The sequence below is a fragment of the Echinops telfairi genome, unplaced genomic scaffold (assembly GCF_000313985.2).
Source record: "Echinops telfairi isolate 266 unplaced genomic scaffold, ASM31398v2 ScPeMD7_7458;HRSCAF=8496, whole genome shotgun sequence".
Classification (NCBI taxonomy): Eukaryota; Metazoa; Chordata; class Mammalia; order Afrosoricida; family Tenrecidae; genus Echinops; species Echinops telfairi.
Genome location: NW_022111358.1, coordinates 28,545,736 through 28,558,369, shown reverse-complemented (window position 1 = coordinate 28,558,369; position 12,634 = coordinate 28,545,736). Strand labels below are relative to the sequence as shown.

The following is a 12,634-nucleotide window of genomic DNA, read 5'->3' as shown; positions in this document are numbered from 1 at the left end:
ACGAGACCAGGAACGCTGGTGGAGAGTAAAAGGCTGGCTAATGACTTGTTCCTATGGGATTTGATATAAACAGTAGAAAGGAAAACACCCTGCCTGCTGGGTCACCACCTAGAGGAAAGGCTATATAAGCACTTCAAAGACAAGCCAAGACGCTTGGTCCTTCCACTCAGTGCAGGTTGCTTGAGCTTTGAACCAGAGACTTTGACCCAGAGCCCAAGCTGGACACACATGATGGATACTGCGGGCTGTACAACTGCCTCTTCTTCAACACTACTCCCAAACTGCTCTAGGATTACAAATGTTAGGACCACCGCTTCCCACCACAGCTGCCAAGCCACTGGCCGGGTGCTGAGAAAGCCGCAGCCCCAGGGCTGCCAACCCAGTGCTGGCTTTTGTGGCACACCCATCTGCCGAACAGACACCTTCAGTGCCTGTCTCCCTCTGGATGGCCGCGGCTGGTGTGGCGACGGTCTCAACAGCTCGGAGAAAGAGACTATGCGAATCTTGAACCATCGCCTCGCCAAGTACCTGGAGAAGGTGCAGATGCTGGAGCGAGAGAACATGGAGCTAGAGTGGAAGATCCAGCAGGAGTGCAGCAAGGAGGTCCCTGTCGTGTGTCCCGAGTACCTGTCCTACTACACTGCCATCGAGGAGCTCCAGCAGAAGGTAAGGTGGCATGAAGCTCAGGAGCCTGTCTGAGCTCATGGTGGATGGATGGTTGCCAAGAAAGAGCCACTCGCTAAAGGTTGGTTGGTTAAGATGTGCGTTCGGGTGAGAAATACTTTGGGGGGGGGGGGGAATGATCTCTGGAGGAGAGGTGTTATCAGAGTGGCATCGCTCTTCGTGTGTCCAGATGGGCTCTTTCAGTCCACCCAGGTAACTCCGGGGCAAAAGGTGGCAATGTGTTCATAGCCTTTTCTTTCACGAAAAGAGGAAACAGGGGTCTGAGAACATGCGTTTTGTTGCACAAAGTTCCTACGCATTTTCGTTTCTGTTCATCCTGCACCCATCCCCACCCTCTTCTCCTGTTCGGCTTAGTCCATCGTGTCCAAGTGGTGGAATCGCTTCTCCCCGCACCAAAGCTAAATTTTCTATTCTGAGGGATAATTTGCTAGTAAATATACTCGGTTACGTTAACTATGCACTCAGTGCTAACAATAATTTACCAGGCATTGCTCTCAGCTCTAGGAAGATGTTGGTGAACTCTAAAAAGCCCCTTCTCTTGTGGGGTTTACAGTTGAGTGAGTTGTGCGAGGCTTTGAAACTTTAGGTGGGGGGATTGTATGTTTGAACAGAAAGCTATAGACTAACGTTTTTGAAGTTTTATTTGTTTGTTTTTTGGGGAGGGACTGATCTTTTAGGAAAAACACAAACATTCTGACTTTCCAAAGTAACTCAATTTTACTATGATAATTAATAATAAAAATAAATAAACAGGCAGGTTTCCCCTAGCCATGGAAACACACGGACCCTGGGTTCTTAAAGAAGATGCTGGTGTTGGTCTCATTTGTGTGTACAATTTCTTAATTCTAGATCTTGTGTACCAAGGCTGAGAATTCCAGGCTGGTCTCACAAATTGACAACACCAAACTGGCTGCTGATGACTTGAGAGCAAAGTAAGCTCACCTGACGCTGTCACGCGTGACAGGTGCACCCCAACCTCACGCTAGCCACTCTCAGTAAGAGGCCCCTCCCCCAGCTGCCCCCTATCAGGTTAGCACCCACCCAGAGCAAAGCCTCCAATCCAACAAATCACTAGGGTGAATAACAGCTTACACTGATGTAATACGTGTGGTTTCCAGGGTATGAAGCCATCTTGTTTCTTACCTGCAGGACGGTTCAAAGCATGTGAGGTGGGCTTCCGGCTCACGGGGATGGAAAGAAAAGACAGTGGAGTTTCCCCTCTCACTTTTTCCAGTCCCCTTGTATAGCTTTAAAAGGAGCCACAGTGGGGCAACAGCTAGGCACTTAACTGTTAATACAAAGGTCAGTGGTTCACACCTAATGGCTGCTCCAGAGGAGGAAAGAGCTGCTAACCCCAAGGTCAGCAGTTCAAAACCACCAGGGGCTCCACAGGAGAAAGACTGGGCTTTCTACTCCTGTAAGGAGTCACTGTCACAGACACTCACAGGGGCGGTCCTACTCTGTCCTATAAAGGTCACTATGAGTCGGCGCTGGCTCAGTGGCGGTGAGCTTGAGCTTCAGCTCCGCTCCCGTAAAAGATGACCCTCGGGAAACTCGATGGGGCAGTTCTGCTGACTCAGTCCGATAGGGTTGCTATGAGTCACAGTGGACTCAACCACATACAATAACAACAATACGTTGCTTCCGTGCACGGTGAGAAAATGTGAGCTGGATGAGGTTAGCCAAAGGCATACGAGTCGTCCAAAACAGAGCCAAATTTGGGATGTGAGCTTTCTCAGTCAGTGAGTGCTTTTCCCTTAGACAGCGCTGACTTTAAGGGCAGCAGCAGAAATGGCCTGGCCTCAAAAAATGAGCAACATCACAGCCCTCCGGAAAATGAATTACGAAGGATCATTAAGTGTCCATGCTTATCCCCTGATTTCCTCGTGATCGGGAATAACATCTACAATACAGAGTGAAAGACAGACCCAGAGAAAAAGGCAGATGGGAGTTCTGTTTGGCTTGCTTTCCCATCTATCTTATAAGCACAGGCCGTCTTTTCGTGTCTCCTTTGTAAAGGTATGAAGCAGAGGCGTCCCTACGCCAGCTGGTGGAGGCAGACGCCAAGGGCCTGCAGCAAATCCTAAATGCGCTGACCCTGGGCAAGACAGACCTGGAGGCCCGGATGGGGTCTCTGAAGGAGGAGCTCCTCATCCTCAAAGACAACCATCAAGGGGTGAGTCAAACCAAGGGAAACATCCTCAAGCAAAGCCTCTACTGATGGCGCTGAACTCGAACAAAGGGTGTCCCCTCCACCTACTGCTCTGGTTTGGAGCATTGACAACCACCACCACCACCACCCACCCACCCCTGCTGCTGCTACCACAAGCGTAATGTTTCCAACCCACCAACTACAACGCGATATCTAGAGCCAACAGGGGGGTGGGGGGCAGGTGTGGAGTCTCTGTGGGTTCCTGCTTTTCAGGGAGGAGGAAGCAACCTGTCTACCTTATGGTAGACATTTCTAGGCAGACGTCTGCCACCTCATATGAGTGCAAGTCAATATTGACACAAGTCCGTACTGGCATCCTAAAGAATATGGCCTCTTATTATAAAGCCTACCTCTTTCCTACTGTATCCATGACCCATCCCTAGAAATGACCTAAATGCTTTAAAACCTTAATTCCCTTTAGCTTCGCTCATATTTTAGCACAGTCATGTGTGAAATAACCTTAATTCATTGTATAGCTTCTCAATAATACCTGTATGTCATATAATTCCTTTATTGTGGGCTGTTTTTCAAACGCAATTTTATTGCTGCCAGCCTGACACAAGAACCCCAAAAGGTCGTATTTTCACTAAGGGGAATGACACTGTTTTTCTCCGTAGGAAATCCATTCCTTACAGAGTCAGCTTGGAGACCGATTCAACATTGAAGTGACCGCTGCCCCTTCGGTTGACCTGAACCAGGTTCTACAAGACATGAGATGTCAATATGAGTCTATTGTCGAGACAAACCACCGAGATGTAGAACAATGGTTCAACATGCAGGTGGGAACAGTCTAACAATCTAAAGCAGGAAAATAACATTGTATTTCTGGGAGCGATTTAATCGAAGCCATATTTGCCTGCCATAATAGCAAAGGCCCTTGACTGTGTTTCAGATGGAAGAGCTAAACCAACAAGTGGTGACCAGCTCGCAGCAGCAGCAGTGCTGCCAGAGAGAGCTCATTGAACTGAGGCGTGCCCTGAACACCCTGGAGATTGAGCTGCAGGCCCAACACCGAATGGTACCCAGCAAGCTGACCAAGCTTAGCTATGACAGTGACAGTGCCTGGCACTCCTATATTGCAATGTTCTTTAACTCTGCCCCTCAGAAATTCAGTTTCTCTGGTGTGGAAGGGTCTATCACACACACACACACACTAAAAAATACTGTGATCAAATATGTCTAGGGAACTACTGGTTTAAACATATCTCAGACAAGGCATCTTCCAGCAGGTCTGTAATAAGCTGATGTGCATCATCAATTTCCAAGCATTCCCAAAGTTGAAGGATGACACTTTGGGGGGAAGAGCATTTCATGGTAAAAATGATCCATGGAGCATACATTGGGAAATGTTGGGGGGAGGAGATGAACAGTTTTCACAAGCTATTACATTTACAAAACCATATTATGAACCAAGTGGTATAATTATGACACCCATTTGACAGAAAGAAAAGGTGGTTTTTCTCAAGGCAAATCCAACAGAAGGCTCATCTGTTTTATACATAGAGGCCTGGAGATCATGAGACTTGAAACAACTGGAGCCAAGTCACAAGAATAATAAGAGTCTGAGGCACAATTTAGATTCCAAAGCTGGTACTGCTTCGGCCTTATTATTCCGGCCTCCTCTGAAGTAGGACATCACTTAATGATTTTAAAAACTCAGGCCTGTTTTTGTCCTTAGCTAGTCATATGACCTTGGGCAACTCATTTAACCTCTTGGACTTCAGTTTTCTCATCTATAAAGATGCGGATGAGCACGCAAATAGTAGGGTTTGTAAAGCCTAACATCCACCACGATCCACAGATCCACAGATGTACAGACCGATAGAGCAACAATGAACTTTCATCATCAAAGTTTCAACTCTTGTATTTTCCATATAGAGTACTTGGTCCAGAAAGGAAAAATGTTTATGACTCAATATCGTTTGCTTCCTTTTTAAGGTACACTCATTGCATGGGGTGCCATGGTAACCCATTTTAATGCCTGGATGTGAAATGAGTTGCAATATTGTTTTTTTCCCCTCACAGGTAAGAGAGTGTGGTAGGAGATTATCACACGATTCAAAAAGAGGAAGACAAGGAAACACTTAAAGGAGGGCAAAAGAGGAGAAAAAGGAAAGTAAGCTTTAGCATAGATGGTCCTTTTACCCACAGAGGGGACTTGCTTAGGACAGCACACAGGGGCTTGGAAATCCATCAGCCCTTGCCGCTGAGAAACGACTGTTAAAAACCATACAGATCACAAGTGGCATACGCTGGCCATGAGCTGAACGAAGTCATCATGTTAAAGCCTACCTTTCCTCTTCCACGATAGAGAGACTCTCAGGAAGGCATCCTGGCGGAGACAGAGGCCCGCTACACCGCCCTCCTGGGCCAGATCCAAGGTCTGATCAACAGTCTGGAGGCACAGCTGACGGAGAGCCGGTGCGCCCTAGAAAGACAGAACCAAGAATATGAAATTCTTCTGGACATCAAATCCCGACTGGAGTGTGAGATCGCCACTTACCGCAGCCTCCTGGAGAGCTTGGATGGCAAGTACGTAACAGAAACACGCCTGGGGAAAAGGCTGTACCGTGTATACTCGAGTATAAGTCGAGGTTTTTAGCACATTTTTATGCAGTTTGGGCGGTAAAATTAGGTGCATCTGCTGATTTTCGGGTCAGTCCATATGCGGTATGTGCTTACACTGGCCAGAGGGGAACGAGTGCTTTCGTAATTGACGGGAGACCTGCAATTCTAACCCAGTCCATACTTCTTTTTGGTAATCATTTTATTAGGGGTTCATACAACTCTTACCACAATCCATACACACATCAATTGTTCCCAGTCCATACTTGAGGTGCGACTTGAACGGAGTCATTTGGGATGAGGGGCTTCCAGTTTTAAGTTACTAGGCAAAAATAACATGGTTTCACTCAAGATGAACGCTCCTGGCACTGTTGCGCATTTTGCCTCGATGAGATAAGAAGTCTCCCTTAATGAGCTCTAGCCAGACAACCCTGCTCCTATGGAAGAACAGTCTGCTCAAGTTCACGTCCCTGGCCCCCAACCCTGCCTAGCCATGTGTACTTGAGGCCAGTAGAAGCATGTCACCCGTGCGTTTCAGCATCTTTTTTTTTCCCACTTTTTATTGTGACTTGGGTAAGGTTTACAGACGAGAGCACCATTTTATATTCAACAATATAAACACAGATTGTTTCATCTCCTTGATTACAATCTTTTCCATGTAACGTCCCTTTATCCCTCTTCCTCCCTGTCTCCTTTTTTCCAGTCCTCCTCCTTTCCCAGCCATTCTGAACTTTGTCCTTGGGAAAGTGAGGCCCTTTGGATCTCACATGGTTGGTGACCCTAAGGAGTATGTACCTCCTTAGGGTTACTGATCCTGTTATAAAGCTATTGTTTGACTGGAAATTGAGCCACAGGGCTGAGTTCAGTTCCAAACGTGAAGGGTCACAAAGGGTCATCGTTTTAAGGGTTCTACAGTCTCTACCTGACCAGTAAGACTAGTCTTTTCATAGTTTTGAGGTTTGTTCCATACTACCTAGGCCCTTTGAAGGTGATGCCTTTCAGAACAGTTAGTAGTGGTAGCTAGGTCCCATCTAGTTCTTCTGGTCTCAGGATCATAGAGACTGATGTGGCCATGGTCCATTAGTCCCTTGAACTCAGTGTCTCCATGTGTCTGGACAAGAAGAGACCAATAGATACACCTTAAGTAGCTGCTCATGTGTTTTTAAGACCCCAGTCACTACTAACCAAAGTAGGGTGCATAGCACCGTCTTTGCCAACTCTGCTATCCCAATTGACCTTGGTTTCCCCTGATACAATGGACCTGAGTCCCTGACCCAGGAACTCATTCCCTTAAGGAAAGCCTTTGTAACTTTACACCCTGTATGCTCCACCACCCGATCTTTTTTTCAAGTAGAAGTTGTAGTACTCTTTAGAAGCTAACAAACTCATGAAGAATTATCCTGTAGCACAAGTTCTCTAAAGCAATTCACTTTAAAACTATTACCCCAAACACAGACTTGGTTAGAAATGATAAGGGACCTTCTTCCCTCAAATAATCAATGAACTCTGTTCAGAGCATTCTCTTAACTGGTAAGTCCACTAGCACAATGTCAAGCAATGTCATAAGTTTGAAGAAGGAGATTAACTGAAGTGCGTACGATACTCAAAGAAAGATGATGCTTTATAAAAGAGTTTTACTTTTCACTGTTTCTTACTCTAATTCTCTTAACGTCTTCATTGATAGACCACCCAGAACACACTTGGTGCATTATTCATGAAGCATATTGTGGCTACCTCCCTCTCTTCTAAGAAAAAGATCTAAATAACAGTATCAAAATAATTACAGTCTGGGGGAGAGGGGTGGGGGGGAAAGGATCTGGTTATCTTCCATTCTTCATAAGATAATCGGATGTACTTCCTCCTCATCACTGTGGAGCCTCGAGTGCTTGCACAGACCTGTGAGTCCCGTGGTTGTCGTGTCCATTCAGCAGATAAGACAAGAAGCTCCGGAGGACTCGCTGACTTACCTGAGGTCCCCAGCAGGGTCCTGGCATGACCTTTCTCCCACCAACAATAGGAAAGTTACTCTAATGGAAGCTTAGATAACCTCAGCTACTTCTAAACCTAGGATGCCGCTTCCCAAGGGTTCTGGTCCGAGGCTTATCTCCCCGTCTGTTAGCCGAAAGGTTGGCAATTCCAACTTACCCAGAAGTACCTGGGAAAATGAGCTGAGAAAATCAGCTTCCAAAATCATCCATCTTGAAAAACTCTACCGAGCTGGTCTACTCGGCCCACTTGGTCACCATATACCTGACCGACTCCCTGGCAACTACTGACAGCTACAACTACAGTACAAAGTGAACGAAAAAGCATTTGGAGAATCTTGGTTTGACGGACATGTTGAAAAACTAACCACTGCTGTTTTTCTCCACGGCGCTTGTTGCCCTCCACCAATCACAGGTACATTTCTGCTTTTCCCCTAGGCTTCCCTGTAACCTGTGTGCCACCAAACGTGACCCTTCCACTGGCACATCCTGGAAGGCCAGGGCCATGGAAGGCATGGTGCCAGTGTCTGCATCATGCAGCTGCTGTGCGTCCCTTGCCCGCCATGGATTCCATGAGCCCTGCAGTGTCTGTAGATCCCTGCCGCGGATCCTAGTGAAGATATGCACGACCACCAAGGAGATTAAGGATGGGAAGGTCATTTCATCCCACGAGCACGTGCAGCCTTGCTACATCACCAGAGCTGCTAAAGTCTAGCATTCCCGGGTGATGCAAATGGCCCACATTCATGAAACAGAAGCCAACACATGTCCCTGCCCTGAAGGTCAAGTATTCCCCGTTCTGCTGAAGGTACTTAGATTCCCCTCGCCCCAGCAGGTCCCAGTTGCTAGACGGAGTAACATCTATTCCACCCCTTCACTCAGTCGCTGCTGCCAACATAACAATAGACGGCATTTCCCCGGAAGTGCCTTTTGCTTTTAATCTCAAGGATGGAAACTGCTTTGCTACGTGTCCCGGAAGTCAGCCTACGCTTGGCTCGATGGGTGACTCGGAGGCTGCCCGCTTGTTCACTCAGGTCTTGTTGACTTATGTTCCTCACGAGAGCCAGTTAGACAAGTTCTAGGATTGTTTGGGGCGACGTAGGGCACACGAAGGTGAAAAGCTACAACCTTCCCTTCTAAATTCTCTCTTCAAATAAAGAAAGAACGCCTTTATAGAAACTAATCTTCACTGCTATTGAGTGAATGCATAATGATCCTATGCAACTGGGTAGAATTGTCCCTGTGGGTTCCCAACGCTGTAACTCTTCACAGGAGTAGAAAGTCTCGTCTTTCTCCCGCAGCCTGGCAATAATACAGGGAAGGATATTCAATACCGAGCTCCTTTGAACAGAGAACCACACATCTAAACCCTGTTGCACTCTGTTGATGATTTCTCCATACAAATATACAACCTTGCCAAGATCTATTTTAAGATGTCTACAGTCTCCAAAGCTGTGAGCTATTCAGATATGTCCAGTGTCAAGTCCCAGGGACTAGCCTGGATCCTTTCATTAGATAGTCCCTATTTCTCTCTATTCTCCATGGAAGGGGACTTTGTTCTGTGTTCTGTTTAATAAGGGACTTGTTGCTGGAATTTTTGAGACAGAATTCCTGTTCCTCTGTCTCCCTGGGCTGAGTGACAATGGATGAATAGCTTAGAGTCCTGCTTCAATCTATCCATCAGAGAGAAGTGGACTTACTGGCCACCAGATTTGCAGGGAATCATAAGAAAGTGCTGCTTGTAAGAGTGAGGCCGTGCCGGGGTGATAAGGTATCACTTGGGCACCAGCCTTGATCACAGCGTCGGACAGTTCAGTCAGAGGATATTTAAGTCATTCCCTACCAAAATTCTTTCACGCTTGCAAGGGTTTTAATCAATAATTCCAAATAGAATGCAGAATATGGAATTCAAAAGCCCCAAGTCCTATCTTAACCACTGCCTGTGACCATGGACAAAACACCTAGCCTTCATCCAATCCAACTTCCTAGCGTGTGAAATGAGGATCCTGCCTACTTCACAAGGTGGTGGCAAAGATCAAGGGAAAATGTTTATGTAATACTACTTTATACGATGAAAAGAAGTACAGAAAAATTATTTTGACGTAAGGTGTACTTTGGACTCCAACTCTGCACAGAGGTCTGTCATTGTTGTCTCAGGTTCAAATGACTCCTCACTACCTTAGTCATCTAGTGATGACCTTGGGGTTTGAATGATGGTTAGCTTGTAAGAAAAACTGAACAAGATGTCCTATTATCAAACCCACAATTCTTCTCAATGAAGTTGGGTTTGAGTTTGGGTTTTCAGTCTTGGAGCATGTAGAGATCAGCAATCCCTAGTGCCCACATCAAAGACATATGAACTATCTAATGGCTCCACAATTCACTTCCTACAGACAAGGGGCAACTTACACAAAGCAAGCGTGATTCAGAACTCCCTCAATTCTTTCTGTCCTGGCAATAATTCCGCTCATGTGAACCCTCAGAGGACCTCTGGTCATTTCATTTAGCACTTAATCGCCTGACATCTCGAGCTGTGGAATGACGATGTGGAAAGAGCATGGGACTTGGGTTCAGAAACCCTGGGATGGAGTTTCAATCCCCTTGCGTGCAAAGGGGTTTGGCCCTCCCATTGAAAGCAGGTATATATCATTTCCTCCCATACTTTCTTCCATATGCTGAGTCAGTGCTGGGCACGGAGTGGACTGTAATGGTTGCCATCCATACCAACTAAGAACAGATGGCGAGAGGTCAGAGGGGCTTGGTCTGCTCTGAGCTTCTGATTCCCACAAGATTCCAGGTTTCAGAACCTCACGGGATTCAGGCTAGGCTCGTTCATGCTGAGTTCCATCTCCAGCAATGCTATGCTCGATGTATCTCAGAAATCCCGCATGCCTTCCTAAGTGAAAATACGTTACTGTAAAATTGCCTCGTAAAGAGGTTTTCCCACCCAATAGCTTGAATGAAATATTTTTTTCTGTATGAAAAGAAGAAAAAAAGACCCTAAGTCATGACCATAAACTGTCAAGAAAACAAACGAAACTGTGGTGGGAAAAGTACAGCCAGAATGCTCCTTAGGAGTGAGGACGGCGAGAGTTCATCCCACATACTTTGACATGTCATCAGGAGAGACAAGGCCCCGGGAAAAGGCATCCCACTTGGTAAAATGGAGGGGCAGGGAAAAGGACATCAACAAGATGGGTGTCACCCCTGGGAAGGTGGCACAGGCCTGGGCAGGGTTCCCTCCTGTTGCACACAGAGTCACTATGAGTCGAAACCAACTCAACGGCTCTCCGCAGCCATCAAGTTGATTCCGACCCATCCTATGGGACGGAGCAGAACTGCTCCCTAGGGTGTCTGGGGCTACCAGTCTTCATGGGGCCACACCGCGTCATCGTTCTCCCGCAGAGTGCCTGGGAGGTTGAAACCACTGACCTTTCGGTTACCTGCTGGGCCCCTAACCCGCTGCACCATGAGGGTACCTGTCTGTATAAAAAGGAGCGAGAAGCTCTCTGCTGAATGTTGTCCACAGGTGGCCAATGTTTGAAAAGTAGTAGGTAGACCCAGCAAAGTAAGCCCACTGTGAGTCAATTCTAACTCATGCTACCCTAAAGTGTTTCCCAGACGGCCCGTCTTTACTGGGGCAGACAGCCTCGTCCTCCTCCCCCAGAGAGGACAGTGAACGTGCCAACAAGTGGCTAATCCAGTGTCACCAGGGCTCCTGGGATGGCAGTAAGGAGCCTGGATTTTCACCAGGAAGCTGCCTATGTATCTTCTGCAGCCACAGGAGGGAGTTCAAGTGTCTTTTTACAAAGTGCAGCGTGGGCCAGCAGCTAGCGTAGAAGGGGGATTCGAGTAGGGGAAAAGGGAGGTTCTTCTCAAAAGAGGAGAAGACGGACAGTGGGAAAAGTTGAATGACTCACACAAAGCCACACAGTAATAAGTAATAAGACGGGATTCCTTTAAGTACCTTCCTGAGTTCCTTCGGGAGTTGAGAGCCTCCCCTGACACATTACATAACCAGTCTCAAAGAACAGAAATCATTCACAACAGCCACAGGAGGCTTTTCAACTCCTCAAGCCTGTCTCCAGTGGTCCAGTCGGGTTGGCTGTACTTCCTGGTGTCACCTCCCCTCGCCCCCATGGACCTCACCCTGAACCAGACCACACAGGTTCCTTAGTAATGCTTACTATCAACTTTGATCACAGAGTAAAGTGTGAGTAATATTGTGGTAAATTGTTTACATGTAATACCCCTTACATTAGATGAATACTAACAAGAAAATGTTACGTAAACTCTTTCTACATTGAATTACAAAGTTGTTAGTAGTAACTTTATTAGTAACTAAGCAGAAGTCTTGGATTCTCACCTTCTTGTCCTTTAATAACTCCAAACTCACCGCCAACGATTCAATGCCTGCTCATAGTGACCCTCCAGGACAGGGTAGAACTGTCCTTGTGCGTTTCTGAGACCGAAGCTCTCAATGGGAGTAGAAAGCCCTGTCTTCCTCCTACAGAGCCTCTGGTGGTTTTGAACCGCTGACCTTCCAGTTAGCAGCCCAACTCATAACTACTGTGCCACCAGGGCTTCTACAAAATGTCATTGATATAGGTTCAAACATACTGCTTACCACAATATGGTAGCCAAAGCACCAGAAAATTGCAGCAACATCAGCAACTATAAAAACACCACAGCAGTGAATGAAAACAACAGCACAGGCTTGTAGCACATGCAGACATACCACAGATGCAAAGCATCTTTAGAACAGGTCAAGGATGCCAGCTTTGATCAGCGTGCATTACAAGGCTTGAAAAGTAACTGCAGAGACTTTCCGTCTCTGAAATATGAGGGTAGGTCAAAGAGTATTGCTACTGGGGATCCACTTCATACATGCAGGGGTTTGTCCCACACAAAACATGTTTACATGAGTCTCTGTGATCCACGAAAGGCAGCCAACAAAATCGTGCCTTAATAAATATGCTGGTCTGAATCATATTAGGTTGCCTTCAAAAAATGATCCTTTTGACAGCATTGAATCTGCAGCTCTGATCAGAGCACATGGGAGCAGATGAACGGGGAGGAGGAGAGAGTGGAGCACATTGTGGCCCACCAGGCCGTGAGGATAATGTTCCCAATTAGAGCCGCCAGTCGAGAGAGAGGACCACATGGCCGCCCCACTATGAGACATGAC

The 12,634-nt window shown here is 46.8% G+C and overlaps 1 protein-coding gene across 1 annotated transcript; it reads left to right on the top strand.

Moving 5' to 3' along the window:
- Nucleotides 1-231: 231 nt before the first annotated feature.
- Nucleotides 232-8,322, top strand: KRT39 (keratin 39). The gene is made up of 7 exons (XM_004707143.2): nt 232-666; nt 1,534-1,616; nt 2,704-2,860; nt 3,514-3,675; nt 3,789-3,914; nt 5,208-5,428; nt 7,885-8,322. Exons 1-7 carry the CDS (start codon nt 232-234, stop codon nt 8,159-8,161), a joined length of 1,461 nt encoding a protein of 486 aa, XP_004707200.1. The 3' UTR covers nt 8,162-8,322.
- Nucleotides 8,323-12,634: the final 4,312 nt, after the last annotated feature.

Coding starts and splice junctions, on each gene's coding strand:
- KRT39 (XM_004707143.2), top strand. CDS start 232: ATGGATACTGCGGGCTGTACAACTGCCTCTTCTTCAACACTACTCCCA. Junction 3,676..3,788: donor AACAATGGTTCAACATGCAG/GTGGGAACAGTC, acceptor ACTGTGTTTCAG/ATGGAAGAGCTAAACCAACA. Junction 3,915..5,207: donor TGCAGGCCCAACACCGAATG/GTACCCAGCAAG, acceptor CTTCCACGATAG/AGAGACTCTCAGGAAGGCAT.